This window comes from Kogia breviceps, chromosome 18 (genome assembly GCF_026419965.1).
Source record: "Kogia breviceps isolate mKogBre1 chromosome 18, mKogBre1 haplotype 1, whole genome shotgun sequence".
Lineage (NCBI taxonomy): Eukaryota > Metazoa > Chordata > Mammalia > Artiodactyla > Physeteridae > Kogia > Kogia breviceps.
This window is the reverse complement of record NC_081327.1, coordinates 58,516,469-58,534,717: the sequence shown is the minus strand read 5'-3', so window position 1 is coordinate 58,534,717 and position 18,249 is coordinate 58,516,469. Positions and strand designations below refer to the sequence as shown.

Sequence of the window (18,249 nt, the reverse complement as noted above, 5' to 3'; positions counted from 1 at the left end):
CCAAAGTCCCTTCACCCACAGAAACACCAAATCCCCTAATGCTTAGACCCCCCGCCAAATACCTGGAGTAACCCCTAGAGGTTAGGCGCCCTAAAAATAGCACCCGCGGAGAGACCAAATTTCCCTAACCTCAGAGGCACTGCCTACCCTCAGCCCGGGAACTCTTAACCCCGCGTCCTCCTCAAAGACCCCAGCTACGCTCAATGTGGGAGAACCTAAAGCCCCTTAGTGAGAGACCCCCGATTTCCTCAGGCTCAAAGGTCCCAAGTTCTCTCAACCTGCGCCTTCCACACCCCTTCAGCCAAAAGACGCCAAATACCATCAGCCTAGGGGACCCCGAATCCCCTCGGGTCTGCGGAACCCCAATTCCCTCAGCCGAGTGACCCAAATCTCCTCAGGCTGAGCGATCTGTCCCTTAGACACAGAACGCACGTTATGCCCAGCTTTTTCCGGAGTCCCCAGGTGGAGACCCCAAAACCCTTCTCGGAGAAACAGGCCCTGTCCCCCGCTGGAAGAGAGCCCTGCCTGTCAACCGGAGCCCAGTCCAGCGGCCCGGGGCTTCCAGGGCTGCTCGGGACGCCCTCCGACGCCCCCCCACACACACGCCCCGCCCCCAGTGCGCCTTTCCGCCGCCGAGGGCCCGAGGCGCAGGGGGGCCAGAGACGCCGAATGTAGCTCACACGGGGCGGGACTGTCGTGGCTGCTGAGGGCCCGTCCACCCCGTCAGCACCCTCCTCATCCTCCAATCCTTGCTGGGGTCCGCGCACCGTCCTGCTCGGGACGGCCCCCCCGCGGAGCACGGCCCCGGCTCTGGGCAGGGGCCTGGCCACCTCAGCACCTTCTCCTTCCACAGGCTCCTCGGCCTTGCGGCGGCCCCAGGCCCATGAGCACCGACAGGCGGCCGGAGGAGAGCCCGGGGGGGGGCGCCGGGAGAGCGGGGCGCAAGCCCGCGGTGAGCGGTGGAGGAGGCACAGCCGGCTCTGTACGAGGGACGAGGAGCTGGTCCCTGGAGGGCCACAGGCTCCTGGGCTGCCCCGCGGGTGACCTGCTCTGTGCAGTTGCGCAGGATGGGGGCGCCTGGTCCTGGCTAAGACGGGGGGGCGGGGCCGGCGGGGTGGGACAGGACACTAGCATCGTCCACTGCTCTGTGGCCAGGGAGAGTCAGGAAAACGCCCAGGGTTTGCTCAGTGAAGCAGGACACAGTCAGGAAGGAAAGTCTTCATCCTTGCCTCACAGAGACCACGCAGCGGCGTCAGGCTACACCCTGCACGCGGGGGAGGAGAAGGCCCAGCTCTGGGTTCTGGCTTAGATTAGTGCGTCACTGAGGAAATCTATTATTTTCTCCAGGCCAAAGATGCTTTCAAAGACGTTTCCATATACTTCTCCAAGGAAGAGTGGGCAGAGATGGGAGAATGGGAAAAAATCCGATACAGGAACGTGAAAAAGAACTATGAAGCGCTGATTACTATAGGTAACGGGAAGTGCTGGGTGCCCGTGAGCCTGGGAAACGTGAACCAGGTCTTCGGGCGCAGTGTTAGCTTGGCTCTCTCTCAGGTGGCTTCATCGGCCCACAGTTCCCTTCTGTGTGGAGACCAACCTGCAGGAAATGGATGTCCTTTTGTATTCAGTGTGGGCCTGGCCCTGGCCACGCAGAGCTCACTTCCCGCCTTGTTCTAGACTCTCCCCGCCCATCCTACCAAGTCACACTGACTTTGTGGCACTTTCCATTGCCTCTGGGCTTTGCTCCTCCCTCCAGCTCTTCCCTTTTAGAACAAAGATCTTGCTTCTTTTCAGGTCTCAGAGCCCCTCGGCCAGCTTTCATGTGTCACCGCAGGCAGGCCATCAAACCCCAGGTGGGTGACCCTGAGGATTCTGATGAAGAATGGACTCCAAGGCATCAAGGTGAGGGGCCAGGAAGACTTAGAGGTGTCTTCCTGAAACCACCCTGGGTTTACGTCTCAGCTGCATCTCAGACATTAGCCAAAAAAACGCCATAATTTTTCACCAAACACGCAAGATGCAAAACAGAATATTATACAGTAAGAGACTATCCATATAAAGTTTTAAAATATGTAAAATAATTAGCCTCCCCTTCTCTGCTGTCCGATGTGCGGTTGACCCCGCTCCTCACCGTGTCTTCTCACAAGACTTTCACGATCAACCGATTCCTGGGCAAGAAACAAAAGGAGAATCGTCCCATTCCCCCAGTGGATTCATATGAAAACTGGGAATAAAACCAGGTACAACTCCGACACTGGAGAAGAACCAAGCTGGGTCTCTGAGGAGCCACACATGAGGTGGCAAACGTATTTATGCTGTGGAAGGTCACTTGCATCTTTACCGTATCACTCTGAAAACATCACTACTATCTGGACAAATGCACCCATTTGTCTTATTGGAAAAAAATTTTTTTTCTCCTTGTGTCAGTGTTTCTGCATTAGTGCTTTGGCTCAGTAATAAATATGTGACCTTTTGCTGGAAAAAATATATATATTGTTTATAGGTACATTAAATGGCCGTAAATGTATAAAAATTTGAATGTAAATAAGAAGTACCAAATTCATCACCACAGGAGTAAGGGCTGGCCGGTGGGTTCACTGTGTCTTGGTTAGTTTGTTGTTTATTTTTATTTTGTTTTTGAATTTTGAAATAGAAATTAAAAGACCCGCAGTGGTTGTGGCAGAATGGTGACATAAGACTGAATGGAGGTGGATGTATAGGTTTTCCAGTATAATTCTCAATAGTTTTCTCTCTTTTTTTGTTGGCTGCGTTGGGTCTTCGTTGCTGTGCGTGGGGTTTCTCTAATTGCGGCGAGCGGGGGCTACTCTTTGCTGCGGTGCGTGGGCTCCTTGTTGCAGTGGCTTCTCTTGTTATGGAACACGGGCTCTAGGCGCGCGGGCTTCGGTAGTTTCAGCATGCGGGCTCAGTAGTTGTGGCGCACGGGCTTAGTTGCTCCGCGGCACGTGGGATCTTCCCGGACCGGGGCACGAACCTGTGTCCCCTGCATCGGCAGGCGGACTCTCAACCACTGGGCCACCAGGTAAGTCCCGAGCACATAGGAAGATTTTTGAGTGTTGACTTTGTATCCTGCAACTTTGCTAAATTCTTTTATTAGTTCTAACAGCGTTTTCTGTGGAATTTTAAAGATTTTCTACGCATAAAATCATGTCATCTGTGAACAAACCTAATTTTACTTCTTTCTTTCCAAATTGGAAAACTTCTGATTCCTTTTCTTATCTAATACCCTGGCTAGGACTTCTAGTACTATGTTGAATAGAAGTGGTGAGAGTGGGCATCCTTGCCTTTTTTCTTGATCTTAGAAGAGATCACTTTTTCCACCAATGAGTATGATGTTAGAGGTGGACTCTTCATATATAACCTTTATTATATTGAGGTAATTTCCTTCTATTCCTACTTTGTTGAGTACTTTTGTCATGAAGTAAATTTATTAGATACTTTATGAACATAGGATGAAGCACAGATGAGGTTTTGTCTATTTTTTTTTTAATTTTAAGAAAACCATGTGATGCTCCCAGTGGAAGCATAGGCGTAGATGATACAGAAATCATTTTCCATTTCCCCCTTTGCTAATCCTTGTACTTGTTACTCTCTGGTTCAGAATTCTGTGTCCTTAATTCTGATGCCCAGAGTGTGGAAACATTTACCAACCAAAACACTGATTTCTCATCATCTTTTAGTTAAACCTTCTTGGGTGGCCTTCAGAGTGGAACACAGTAAACACCAGAAGGTAAGTATTTCCCAAATCCTGCTGACAAGAAAATCTTCCTCATGGATCCAATCACAGGTAAGAATAGGAGAAGACACAGAGTATCCTAGAAACTGCTGCTTCCTTTCATGATTCTTTAGCACAATGTCTGATATCATCATCATTTTTATAGTCAATAAGAATAGCAACAATAGTAGGTTGTTCTATTTTCACATTATTTTCATAATATTTCAGACTCTATTTTAAGCATTTTACATGAATAAACTCACTTTAAACCTTAAAACAATCCTATAGTACCTATAGGTAGTGTAACTATCACCATTTATATTGAAAAGATCCAGAAACTGAGGTAAAGAAATGTTTGATTATATGCCTGAGATCACAGTATCACTGGTAGTGCAATCTCATCCAAAGCTCCTTCTCTAAAGTACTTACAAGCTGAGTAGAACTTCCATAGTTTTATAAAGTTTACAGTGTCTTATTCATACATCTTTATATCATTCATCTGACGGATGATTTCAACCTCAGTTCTTTTCTGCTACGCCAAAGTGAGTGACATGCTAAGACCATCTGCCTAAGGGAAGCGTAGAGATCTGTAGGCAATTTGTAGAGTGGATGGTCCGAGATGAAGAAGGAGACTTGTCCCCAACCTCAGAGCCTCCTACTCTAATATGAGGAAGCGTCTCCCAGCCCTGACTAGCTTCATGTTTGATCATTGAAAACAACAAAGAAGAAAATAACTTAAGGACTTCATATAGGTTCATATAGGTTCATATAGGTCATATAGGTCATATAGGTTCATATAGGTCGCCCGCGTTTCAACAGAAACTCATCCCTCTGGAACTGATTTCAAATGCTCATTCTTGCAGGAGGAAGTAACAGCGCCTTCCTCTGAGCTCTAATTAGGCAACTCTCATGTTTGGAATCACTTGTTTATTCTGCCCGTGCGCTGCAAGCTTTGAGAGGCTGGTCCATACCCATTTCTTCTCAGAAGTCCCAAGCCCAGCTTAAGGCCCCTGAGGGCCCCATGGATGTTTTCTGAATGAGTGACTCCACATTTAAACATTCACCTAGAAGTAAGAGGGTCAAGGAGTGCTGAAGATAGTATCTGTGAGCTAGATTTCAAATAGGGAGACAGTTGAGGGGGTAAATGGATAGCAGGGCTGGACTCTCACATTCACACTGTATTAAATATCAATAGCTCACAGAACAATTTGGTGAACGTTATTAAATTTCATGTCCACTGTAACGTTAAGAATTAGCATGTATACCAATTTATGGATCAGGAAACAGGAGAACTAGCTAATCGTACAGCCTTATTCAAGCAGAATTGATGGGAACCAGCTACTCTAATTCCACACATTCTCTCTAGGATATGGCAACCTACAACTTTCAGCATCATTTTCTTTATTGTCTAGATATATTCCTGCCATACCATTTCTTTGTTCTCTTCCCAATCTCACTGCTCTGTCACCTCATTTTCCGGAAGTGTTTTGCCCCCTCTGTACTTTTCCACATTTCCTCATCCATCAGAGGTCCACCAATTAATAGAAGACCCCCTCTGGTTTCCTATAAGCCCTTACCCCCCGCTTCCTTCCCAGACTTTGTTGATTCTTCCCATTTATTCTCCCTGCCTCGCTCTCACTTTTACGGAGAAATTTGAGAGAAAGTTGAAGGGAAGGAACCTTAAGATATGGGTTCTAGTCTTGCTTCACTACCCGCTTAGGCCCTTTATTTACGCTCTAGTGTTCAGACTCCACCCACCCCGGGTATTTCCAAGGGTTGTTGAAGTATTAACTAAAGTCATGCATGTGAAAACACTTCAGAAGCCCCAAAGAACTAAAGAAATGCACGTTGTCTTTTACTATGTGACTCTCGCGTTGAAGGGAGTGCCCCCGGTGCCACTAAGTAATGAATCTAGTTTTAAGAAATTGCCGGGAGCCGCGCAACTGCAGAAGGCAAGGGGCCCCGCGCAGGCCCAGAGCCCAGCACCCCCTCCCGGAGCAACAAGCACCTCTGCACGGCACGCTAGACAAAAGCTGGGTAAGAGAAAATAAGTTGGGGGCTTCAGTCCCTCTGATTCCTCTAGAAAGGCTGATTAGTACGGCCTAGGTGTGGGGGGTGGACTTGGGGTAGGCGTGGCTTTACGCTGGACTGATCCGAGACCTGAAGTTAGCACTGGGACCTTGGGAAAGTCTTACACGTTTTCTGAGGTCCTGGTTGCTAATCTCTACAGTGAACATAAGGATACATAACTCGTATAGTGTTTGAAAGCATTACATTAAATATAAAAGTACTGACACGTACACATTGTTCAAAAATCCATCTGTGATAATAGGGACCACGCTTTCTTAGTTAAGGCCTCTGCTCAATGCCTAACAGGTAATGTGCCTTAACAAATATTTTCTGAATGAGTAAATGTGTCAATGAACCATTTTCTAAGTAGAAAGGCTGGGAAGTTAAACCTAATAATGGGAAGAACGGGAAGCTAACATTGAACTGGGCGTCTGGAGTCAGTGTGGCGCCTCGGTCTCTCTGAACCAGTAGTTAAAGGGGGAGAAAACAAAGTATACAGAAGGACATGTGATCACTTGATGGGAGGGGATTTCACACTTTCTGATAAAACAGGGACCAACACTCCAGACCCCAACCACCTTTGCTTACCTACTCTTCTCCAACTTAGAACGCAGAACAAAGCAGATTGAAGTGAAGATGTATAGCCTACGAGAAAGAAAGGGCCACGTGTACCGGGAGATCAGCGAGCCCCAGGACGACGATTACCTCTGTGAGTGACCCCACCGGCCCAGTACAGAGAAGGCTGTTACGTGTTGCTACAATAATCTCACCTTAGCGTTGGGTCTAGTGACCCAACTAGCGTTGTCTAGTGACTTGGGGTACAGGATTGAGGGCAAATGACACGAGCGCCCCGGTTCTTTCTGAAGGTCTTCACGACCAGGAACACGCACTGTATCTTCCCTAATCCTGTTACTCTCGCCTCCAGATTGTGAGAAGTGTCAGAACTTCTTCATCGACAGCTGTGCTGCTCACGGGGCCCCTACCTTTGTAAAGGACAGTGCAGTGGAGAAGGGGCACCCCAACCGCTCAGCCCTCACTCTGCCCCCTGGATTAAGTATCAGACCGTCAGGCATCCCCGAGGCTGGGCTTGGAGTATGGAACGAGGCTTCCGATCTGCCGCTGGGTCTGCACTTTGGCCCCTATGAGGGCCAGATCACAGAAGATGAAGAGGCCGCCAACAGTGGATACTCCTGGCTGGTGAGAAACACCCACCTCTTCCCCTGTCCTCTGGCCTCCACATCCCTTCTGTGGATGGGGGGGGGCCTCACCTTCAACATGCTAGGACATGGATGGGGACAACACGGTCAGCTCTGTGTACTGAGTGCACTTTGCATGAACACGGAACTTCTACGTAAAGATCAGAGGACGGGTGGGAGCACGGTGGTACAGGCACCAAGAAGCGGCTCCTCCCGTGTGGGGCCCTTGACCTGAGTGGACAAATAGACTCAGACATAAGGATGGTGATTAAGGAGCTTATTGTGTGGTCACGATTGGCAGTTGCATCCATGCGGGCTGAACAGCATTGATGACAGCAGAGTGAAGTAATTCTTCTATTACCTCCCACCACCACCAACAAAGAAGCCTTTAACTTCTTTTTCTGACACTCAGATCACCAAAGGAAGAAACTGCTACGAGTATGTGGACGGAAAGGACAAGTCCTGGGCCAACTGGATGAGGTAAGTCCAGCAGGTTTCCAGGTTCCAGAGAGGACACTCGTCTCTCTCAAGCCCGTGTCCCTTTCCTTCTCAAACTGCCCGCCTCAATGGTTTTTACATCTTCTGTCCCTCTTTTTTCTCCATACAATGCTCTTTCATTTCAAGAGACGTCAGAAAAAAAGGAAATAAAAGTATAGTATGTGTCCTCAAGATATGTCTCTGTGCTCAAGAAAATTGGGGTACTTGAAAACAACTTGAGGAGTCTAGATTCACCAGGGACACTTATTTACCTAATTAACACTTATCAAGCACTTACTATTATGCTCCAGTTTAGAAAACGGAGTCCATTACTTAAACAGATCCCATAACCCGTGTCCTTACGGAGGACACACTGCAGACAGACATTAAGCAATTGATTTTAGGAATATTTAATCATAATTTTCCTATTTTTCAAGAAGTGCACAGCACCAGCATAACCTAACATGAGGGACCTTTGGTCTGTGAGGGCGGCCACCTTCCCAGCCTTGGTTCCAATGAGAACTGGGTTCTGAAGCCAGGGAACAAATGGACTGCAGGATGGTTGTGAGCAGCCGCTTTCTCTAAGGTCCCCTGCTTTCATCAGGGGAGGCAGAAAGTGAATCAACTACTATTGTTCTGTGTTTCGAGCTAAGTCAGAGAGCTCTCCAAGTTTCTACAGGAACCTGGGGGAGGCAAGTGAATGGGGGGCCCTGGATACACGTGGGGAGGCTGGAGACAGACCTCTGGAGAGAAAGTAGGCTGGGGCTGAGTGCTGAGGGATGTGTGCTAAACTAGAAGCACCAAGTTCTGTGGAATAAAAACAGAACTTCATGGAGAGTTTAGAGAGGCCAGGGGTCACCAGTTTTATGGCCAATCCAGGTAGACACAAGTCTGGAATTGGGCTTTGGAAAACAGATAATCAGGCAAGGAGAGAAAAGCAGTCCGGCCTGGATGCGCACCGGAAACAGCCTCTGGAGATAGGGACTCACAGGACAGGGTCGGAGGCGCAGGCAGCCGGGGCAGCAGCGGAGCGCGAAGGCCAGGAGCTGGCTTGGGTCTGACAGATGGAGGGAGCTCACCGCTGTGGTTTCTTCCCCTTTCCCGGCCCCGCCCCCAGGTATGTGAACTGTGCCCGGGATGACGAGGAACAGAACCTGGTGGCCTTCCAGTATCACAGGCAGATCTTCTACCGGACCTGCCGGGTGGTCAGGCCGGGCTGCGAGCTGCTGGTCTGGTACGGGGAGGAGTACAGCGAGGAGCTCGGCATCAAGTGGGGCAGCAGGGCGCAGAGCGAGCTCGCGGCGGGCAGAGGTAGGCACCGCTGCTCTCGCAACGCCGAGGAAGAAGCACTCCCGGGGAGCTTTCACGGGCCGGCTCTTGAACACGGTAAACTCCAGTCTGGAGTCAGGAACATTTCAATTAAGATGCTTCAGAAATTGATTCATAAGCCTTTGACTCTTAGGGAAACTTTATATTAAAAGTTTTTTCTTCTAATTTCTTTAATCCTTCATGCAAAAAATATATAACATCATATAGGGCTGAAAGGCTTAGAGAAAAAAAACAAGCTTTCAAGCACCTACCAGCTCTCTCACCTTTCGCTGTTTCTTCTTAATCTCCTCCATATTTCTAGATGATGTGTGTACACGTTGATTTGCATTCAGTCACCGTTTCGGTTTGTTGTCACACAAGTTCATACACTGTGCCAGACACAGGGCTGCGACGAACTGGAAACAGAGACTGAACAGGACGGTCGCAATCACTGCCCGAGCGCAGCGCATGCCTCATACCAGACAGCAGTTAGTGCTTTGCGGAAAAGTAGCCTCGCAGCCATGTGAGCGGGGGGTGCTGGGGGGCGCTCTCCAGAGACAGCATTTGTGAGCCAAGTGTTCCAGGCAGGGGAGCGGCCAGCGCCACAGCACCAGGGCAGGAAAGAGAGGCCATGCAGGTGGTCAAAGAAGGAAGCACAGAGGGAGAGGAAGGAGGCTGGACACAACACGGAGGCCTCGGGGCCTGTGCTCCATGCACAGACGTGGGGGTCCTCCTGGGTGACGTGAAACAACCGTGCGGTCTTCAGCCGCAAGGCGCATGTGCTCTGCTCTAAGATGATGCTTTGGCTCGTTTTTCGGAAAGAGATAGCAGTGGGGAATCCGCTCGGAGGTCAGTTCGTCACCAGGTGAGAGGAGAGCGGGCTGGCTGAAGAAGGGCAGGAGCTGGGGTGTATTTTTAAACGGGACTCTTCCTACTGCATTTTAAACGGACTAAGCCTGACTGAAATCGATGAGGTGCTAATACTCGTGAGGCTTTCTGAGGAAGGATGTACTTTCATTTTCCGCTTTATGGAAAACTGAGAGAGAAGCAATTCATGACCTAATTGGGGCATCAGGAGCCAGAGTCCTTTAGTCAGTGGGACCTGGACCACTCAGTCTTGTCCAATCTGAATCCCACTTCCTCACAGAGATTCAGACACAATGGCGGCTCAACTGACATGTCTCTGTGAATGAGCAGCCTCAAATCCAGCTTTACTCACAGGTGCTCTAACCACTACCCTACCCTGCCTTCCACATCTGGAGATCTCCAGGATGAGTGCCCCTAACTTAATAAATTCCTTCCCCTTGTAGGAAGTCACTCGGGGTGATTCCACCTGTCATCAAGAGTGTTCTCTCCCAACAGGATAAAATACCTGTGGCCCCTCTGTCACAAAGTGATAGGACTTGTCAGATACTCGTACATGGGCAAAGGTCACTGCAGTTCCACCTCCTATAAGGAGTGACGCTGCCTCTGATGTTACTTGAAGGTCCCTAGTCAGGGCCATAGGTATAAAAGGGCCTTGATACGGGCTTTCTGGATTTCTGAAGAAGACAGAGTGAGTAAAAATGGAATGGAAAATAGACTGTAAAGGCACACTTGCTGGGAGACAGAGCTTACGCTGTCAACACTGAGATGATTAGTGGTTCAGGCCTTACCGGAGACAAACCATCTACCTGACCAAAAGCTTCCTCCTTCAGCAGACCCAAAGCCCAAGATCCATCCGTGTGGCTCCTGCTCTCTGGCCTTCTCCAGTCAGAAAATCCTCAGCCAACATGTGGAACGCAATCACCCGTCTCAGGTCCTCCCGAGAACATCTGCCAGAGACCACGTCCAACCAGAGGATCCCTGTCCAGGCTATCAAAATCGGCAGCAGCAATACTCTGATCCACACAGCTGGAGTGACAAACCTGAAGGTCAAGAGGTCAAGGGAAGGTCCAAACCTTTGCTGAAAAGGATAAGGCTGAGGAGGATTTCAAGGGCCTTTTCCTACTCTCCCAAAGGACAAATGGGGAGTTCTAGGGTACATGAGACAATGATGGAGGAAGGGCCCAGCACAGGCCAGAAAGTGAATCCAGAGGACACAGGCAAATTACTCATGGGGGCAGGAGTATCAAGAATTGTAAAAGTCAAGTACAGAGGCTGCGGGCAAGGCTCCAAGGATAGGTCTAGTCTCATCAAGCATCAGAGGACACACACAGGGGAGAAGCCCTATGTTTGCGGGGAGTGTGGGCGAGATTTCAGTCTTAAGTCAAATCTCATCAGACACCAGAGGACACACACAGGGGAGAAGCCCTATGTTTGCGGGGAGTGTGGGCGAGATTTCAGTCGTAAGTCAAGTCTCATCGGACACCAGAGGACACACACAGGGGAGAAGCCCTATGTTTGCGGGGAGTGTGGGCGAGACTTCAGTCATAAGTCAAGTCTCATCGGACACCAGAGGACACACACAGGGGAGAAGCCCTATGTTTGCGGGGAGTGTGGGCGAGATTTCAGTCTTAAGTCAAATCTCATCAGACACCAGAGGACACACACAGGGGAGAAGCCCTATGTTTGCGAGGAGTGTGGGCGAGACTTCAGTCTTAAGTCAAATCTCATCGGACACCAGAGGACACACACAGGGGAGAAGCCCTATGTTTGCGAGGAGTGTGGGCGAGACTTCAGTCTTAAGTCAAATCTCATCGGACACCAGAGGACACACACAGGGGAGAAGCCCTATGTTTGCGGGGAGTGTGGGCGAGACTTCAGTCGTAAGTCACGTCTCATCGGACACCAGAGGACACACACAGGGGAGAAGCCCTATGTTTGCGGGGAGTGTGGGCGAGACTTCAGTCTTAAGTCAAGTCTCATCAGACACCAGAGGGGACACACAGGGGAGAAGCCCTATGTTTGCGGGGAGTGTGGGCGAGACTTCAGTCTTAAGTCAAATCTCATCACACACCAGAGGACACACACAGGTGAGAAGCCCTATGTTTGCAGAGAGGGTGAGGGAGTCATTACCAATAAACCACATCTTAGCCACAGGAGGATAAATGTAGCCACCACATACCTCAGCTCTGAGGGAGCTTCAAAGGAAGTCTATGACCCCTTACATTCCCTAAGAATGTGATGAGCACAGAAATAACTGGTTAAATAGATCCTCCGCTTTCATGATAAGAGAGAAGGTAGATAAACAGCAGAGGGTTTCTTAATTGCCCTGGAGGTGTTCACACCAATCCCCTTCATGGTTTTTTGGACTCCTGTTTTAATAAATTTTGTCTCCATACAAATCTGAAGCCCAGACTGTGTACCTCATTCCCCCCTTATCACTCAAAGCAGTGGGGTCCAAGAGGGCCACAGAGAACTCATACTCGCAGCCCCGGTCTCCATAGGAACTGAACCCCTGGAAGGGCATTCTCCCTTGGCCTCTCCTTGTTCCTCTCTGATTTCCTCTGACTTCTGTAGCCTCAAAGATGAAGAAGGCCTCATGCATGTGCGTGTGCATGCCTGTGTGCCTGGCTCAGTCTGGGGTATCTGGTGTCCCTCGCTCTCTCTGTGCTGTCCCCTCAGGGTGAGCACAGCATGTGGACTCCAGATCCATCCACAGTGGGTCAGTTCTCAGCTCTGCCCTCACCAGCTGTGTGACCGAGGGCAAGGTGCTCAACCTCTCTGTGCCTCTTTACTAATCTATAAAATGGGCTGGGAGCGCCAGCCTTTTGGTTTGGTGGATAAGCACAGGCAGAATCTGGCACAGAGGCTGGCTGAGAGTGCAAGCCCCACCCTTTGTTATTCTCTCCCTGCCCACGTCTTCCAGGTCTTTAGAGCTGGACAAAGAAAGGGCCACTCGGGCACTGGTCAGACACAGCTGCTGCACCTGCAGACTCAGCTGCCCCGACGAGGAGACGAGAGGTCAGGAGGCTAAGTGCGGGCAACCTCCCTGCCCACCGCCGCCCTTCCCGCTGCGCCTGGGCATCCCCGGAGCCCCTCCACACAGTCACCTGGGAAAGGCGGCCCTCGCCCACACCTGCTGAGAACGGAGTCTGGAGCCGCGTCTTCAGGAACCGGACCACCCTTGAGTCTCGGAACCTCTCCTGCCCCCCTGCACACAGCGTCCTCGAAGCCCACAGCGCAGCTTCTCTAACGCACGTGCCGTGTACCTGGGCCTGTGTGCTTCAGTGCAACGGTGTCGCCACCTTGAAATCCTTAACTGTTGAAAATTTTATCCTTCAACTCACTTTTTCTAAGAGAAGTCTGATGGGGAATGGGGCACGCTGTGAGCAGAGCAGGCCCGCGCAGCGTGGGCTCACGGCTAACGGCCCCAGGGCCCCGGGGCCCCGGCAGCTCAGGGCTCCCGCGGAGCCAGCGGCGCAGGTGCACAGGCCGCACGTGAGGACGCGGGGGCGCGAAGCCTCTCCCGCTGGGTAGGTGAGGGTGCTGACAGCCCCAGGGGGCCACGCTGTGCTTAGACCCAGAACTGAGTTCTGGTTCAGAAAGGAGGCCCCATCCTCTCCTAACTGAACAACCTCCCTGCCACTGAGGGAGCCCTAACTTGGCCCAGTCCTGTTCCCACCAGAATGGGTTCAGGAAGGCCGAAGGGGGGAGCCCAGACCCCATGACCGCGAACAACGGTCCTTAGTCCCCGCCCCTCCCCGTGCAGGCTTGGGAAGCATCTTTACTGGACCATGTGCATGTCAATAACAAACATCCACTACGACTGTCTCCTTTCCTTCATGCTGTTTGAAGGGAACGTGTGTGTCTGTGGCTTTCTTTCCCTATGGGAAGAGAAGCGCCATAAACTTTCCATCTTCTGCAGCTCTCAGCAGGGGCCACAGGAGGGACGGAGTTGGGGGCGATGCCGGCAGGGGGGCTTCGACTGAAATGCTGTGGGGGAGGGGCCCCAGAAACTTCCAGGGGCTTCTCACCTGCACCTCCCACCAGAGGTGGCCCTAGAATCCCGTGCAAGGCTGAGCAGTTCAAGGCCTGCCCCCTCCCCTCCCCTCCCCTCTGGCAACAAACCTCACTCCTGGTGAGGCCGCCAGCCCCCAAGACGCCCCGCGTCCCTGGCCCCCATCATCCGCGGCCCGCACAGAAGATGGATGACCTGTGTGGTGTGCGACCCCACAGTTCAGGCACAAAAAGGCACTCCGGCCTCTCACCCAGTCTCGGCTCACCTCTAGCAAGGGGGCTGGCGGTTTATACACCCTCCCGCCACCGGCAGCTGCTGGCAGCCACGATCCGCGTGCTGAAGGGGGGCTCGGAGGAATGTGCGCCGCCTGACACGCGCTGGGCTCGGCTGAGGCGCCTGTCCTGCCCCCGGGACGCCTGCCGGGCCTCCACCTGACACTGCGGGTGCCCTGGACGGGCACACAGGACACCAGCAGCCCCCATCACACGTGCCGCTCTGACCGCAGTGGCCCCATGGCTGTGCCAGCCCCACCTGCCTGCCGCTCTACCGGGGCCCTAGCTGAGCAGGTGAGCGCGGTGCACAAGGGGGTAAACTGGTCTTCGGCTGCCGGACTCCGCGTGGTTGGCCGCTAGCCCAGCCAGTACCTGAGGCAGAGCTGCCTGTTGCGAGGCTGCCACCCACAGACGCTGTCCTCAAAGCTCAGGCCCCTGAAAACTTACCAAAGAGGTTTTCCTAAGTTTGTTTTAAAAGTAGGAGGCCATTCATCTATCACCCAGGGAAAACTCCTGTAACATTCTGAAATATGTACTTTAAGATCTTATTTTGCAAGCTCTCATGCTTGATGTCAACAGCTTTGTTGTTTTTTTTTCTCGTAATATGCAGTTGTTTAGAAAAAAAAGAAATTTAGAAAGTACAGAAAATAAAAGCCACCCATAATCGTATAGGGAACACCAATTAATACAGCGTCTGGTGACCACACACAGACACAGGAGCACACACACAGGAACACACGTGCATGTTTTTCTTCTACAAAATCTTTTCAGCCCCCGTCTTACCTTGTCACCAGCCTCTGATTTTGCTCACCAAGACGAGCCCGGTTTGGCCTCGTGACCGGTAGGTTTCCATCCAACTCAGAAGCAGGCGGAGGGCCAGGGGCTGTGAGGGGTGGGCGGCGCCTGGCCCGAGGTGAGGAGAGAAGACCGAGTGCTTCTCCTCCGGGTCCAGTACCTTCAGGGGCCATTAGGGGAGACACCGAGAAAGAAGCCTCTCAAACGCCTTCCCTTCGGTTTCCATGGTTACAACATGCTCCACGTCCCTGGGTCGGACCGGGGTTTAACAGACCTTCTCTTGTTGGACATGAAAAGTGTTTCCAGAGAGAATCTGTCCAGATCTTGGCCTGGTTTGCTGCAGGTTTACCCATGTGGTGCGTTCGCGGCTCAAGGAAGTTCTGCAGCGTCCCCAGTTTAGAGCTAAAGCACACCCCGCCCTCACCCCTCCCGCGGTCACTGCGGCTTCCCCTCCAGAGTTAGGTGTCTGGGGCTGTTGACTGCAAAGACACTACCGAAGAGGACAAAGGCCATGGCTGGCCCGGGGCTGGGGTGCCCCCTGGGGAGCAGAGGGGACATGGGACACTCAGTGCTGGTCTCACCTGTCCTGCGTGCATATCCTCCTTCTCGGGGGTTGTGCGACCTTCTGCCCCCGGGAGGCCTGCCAGCGAGGGGCTCCCAAGACGCTGCGGGCTGGGGTTGGTGGTGGGAGTGCTGGAGGCCAGGAAACCCAAGACCCTCCAGCAGGTCAGTGCGGTGTGGACAACACCTGGCCTCACTGGACGGCTAGGCCCTGTCGTTTTGGGACACCCTCTCTGGAGCCTCATCGGAGGCGTGGCCGTTCCCCCGATGCCCACCTTGGTCTCAGGAGGCAGAAGAGAGCCTGGGTTAACCCTCCCCACTGCTGCCCGGACAGTCACAAGGGCCCCTTCCCAAACAGTAGGAGTGGGCTTAGCAGACGGGGTGCTTGGGTCTCACAGGGTCACTATGGAGAGGGATTTACTCCTGACCAGGATCCTTCTTTGCTGGTTCTGTTTGTGTGTTGTCTTCAGACCACATCTCACAAGGACAAGGCCGGGTTTTTACAGGCCCAGCGGCCCAGGGGCCAGCGAGCCTCCTTATGGTGTGTTTGTTACAGGCAGGGAGACAGGGCAGCTGGTGTGGCGCTTCCCCGGGCGAGAGAAGGGGCCACACTAGGTTGTGTCTCCTGCGGGGTTTCAGGGGTGCTGGCAATAGGGGCGGCCACTCCTTTTCTAAATATGTCAGACAGCCACTGCGTTCTGAAGTTATTCATGAAACATTTTTTGAGCACCTGTTCTATTGCACGTACCACACAGGAGGGCTGCAGAGGTGGAGGTGGGCAGAGCTGGGTGTCAGGAACCAGCTCTATGGTCGTGGAAGAGGCTGAGGATTCCACGAGATGCCGGTTTCTGATGGCGGAGTAGACATTTTCTACCGCAAATATTAGCTGCAAAGATACATAGTAAAGAGAGAGGCATGACTCTTGCAGCAAGAAAAAGGGTGTGGGGTGGAGGAGAAGGTGGCAAGAAGGGCTGGGCAGCGACAACAAGCAGGTGCTGCCACTCCAGTGTTAAGCGTGCAGGATCCAAGCCGCCAGCTCAGCTCCGTCAAGTCCCTGCCCTGCGCGCACTTACCAGGAAGCCCTGGAGCCTCCACTTCGCCTGCTGTTGGGGTGGGACAGGAAGTTCTCAGCACAGCCACTGCTGTCATCAGTATGAGGCTGAGGGCCCTCTACACGTGGTGTCCTGTCCAGCAGACCCTCGGCCATACCCTCCGAGGCCAACCGAGGCCCAGACGAAGCCTCACTTCGCTGGGTGGCCTCACTGGGGACCCAGGTCCCCCTCCCTGCTCTCCCTCCAGGACGCCCTCACCCACAGTCAAAGCGAGTTCGTGGCCAGGCCCCCACTCCAGCCCCGAGTGGGGAGAAGGGAGGGGCTGGGGGGCAAAGGGCCTTCAGGCAAGCGCTGCAGGAGCTCACCCATCACCCCTCGGGGTCCGTCCCTGGGAGCGCGGTCACGGGTCACGTGCAGCCGCAGGGACGCGGGTGCCCGGCTGAAGCGCGTCCTGTGAGGACGCAAGCTCTCTGCCGTGGGCACTGAAGCAGGAAACCCTGAGCGAAGACTCCCCGGTCGTTGGGACGAGAGATGAAGCCAGCAAGTGGGTTCTCGCTGGGACGCGCCTTCGCTAGACCCAGCCTGGGCACAGCAAGAGGGGGACAAGGGGCCCGGTGGAGACTGTGCGGCCGAGCGACAAGCCCGCGCTCCCCCGGCGGGAGGCCTTTGAGGGCTCTGTGACGGAGAAAGCCCACCCCGTGAGACAACAGAGGGTTTCAGGGACACGGCAGAAAATCGGGCAAAACATGAAGCCCCTGGGAAACGAACGTACGAATATAAAGAAACTCTTACTGCCCTGAAGCTTCCCCCTGACATGAGCAGAGACACCTCCAAGACCGCAAAGGCTGCTGTGTTTCAAGCAGCAGGGACCCTGCTCCACAGCACTGGGGCCGGGGCGCTGGGGGGCCCACAGGCAGAATCTCACAGAGGTGGGGCCACAGGCGCCACAAAGCACGGGGGCCGTCGGGGATTGCGGGGCTGCTGTTGTCCGGGGTCGCCCGCTGGCGGCCGTGTCCCTCCTGCTCGCAGACCCTCCGCCCTGGCTGCTTTGGCCCCATTCCCTTCGTGCTCCCAATCCGCGCCCCTGAGAGCAGCAACCCGCGTGGCTGGCGGCTGATTCCGGGCCCAGCAGCACTCCTCCCGGCTCTCCCTCCCCAGGCGCCAGCCAGCCTGCCCGCAGACTCGGCGGCGCCCCGGGAAGCTGCTTCTCCGGAAGCTTCTGTCGGTCTCACGAACCACCACGGGCAGCGCTGCCATGTCCATATAGCCATCGTGGCGATGGACACTGGGGTTCACGGGAGGTACCAGGCATTTCGTAGCCAAGGGAGCTGCGAGAGGATGGGCTCTGTGCGCCCCTGGCCTGCCACCCGCAGCCACGAACGCTTCCTTCTGGGCCTCCACGCCACTCACCAGGCAGCACAGGCTGTGCTCGGATCGCCCCCTGAGGCGCAAAGCCGTTTCGGGTCCTCTCGGTGGACCGGACACCAGAGGCTTGGTTCTAGCGACCAGGACACACCACCCCCAAGCCCTCGGCCCAGCCTCACGACACCTCTCTCCCTCTGGTCTGTGTGCTCGGCCCCAGCTCCTGCAGCGTGGCCAGGGTCTAGACAGGACTCCCCTGACAACGGTAGGGGAAAGGGGAGGACAGAAGGGACCCGAGAGCAGCGGGACAGATGGAAAGCTGGGATACGGAAGACCGCCCTCCCCTCAGCCACCTAACAGTTTCTCAGCCCCTGAAGTTAATGGTGCACAGGGCTCCTCCAGTGACAGTCACGTCAAAGGATGACGTGAAGATTTCTGAGAAAGTAAACAAACCATTTGGAAATAATTATAAGACTTGGGTGAAGTATTTGAGCTGGCACTTACATCACCTGATGCAGTTTTGTTATCTGCACAGTGAGCA

The 18,249-nt window shown here is 53.1% G+C and overlaps 2 protein-coding genes across 2 annotated transcripts in view; one reads left to right on the top strand and one right to left on the bottom strand.

Annotated features, from left to right (window-relative positions):
* The first annotated feature begins 203 nt into the window (after window positions 1-203).
* On the top strand, window positions 204-14,101 carry PRDM7 (PR/SET domain 7). The gene is made up of 12 exons (XM_059043829.2): window positions 204-228; window positions 854-1,002; window positions 1,348-1,471; window positions 1,795-1,902; window positions 3,699-3,748; window positions 5,614-5,770; window positions 6,411-6,512; window positions 6,729-7,000; window positions 7,412-7,479; window positions 8,594-8,787; window positions 10,485-11,765; window positions 13,938-14,101. Exons 1-12 carry the CDS (start codon window positions 204-206, stop codon window positions 14,099-14,101), a joined length of 2,694 nt encoding a protein of 897 aa, XP_058899812.2.
* Window positions 14,102-14,534: 433 nt separating this feature from the next.
* Window positions 14,535-18,249, bottom strand: part of GAS8 (growth arrest specific 8) — a 28,249-nt gene continuing 24,534 nt past the window's right edge. Inside the window, exon 12 of the mRNA XM_067019525.1 lies at window positions 14,535-16,180. The gene's annotated coding sequence lies outside the window, so the exon portion shown is untranslated. The remainder of the gene's footprint in view (window positions 16,181-18,249) is intronic.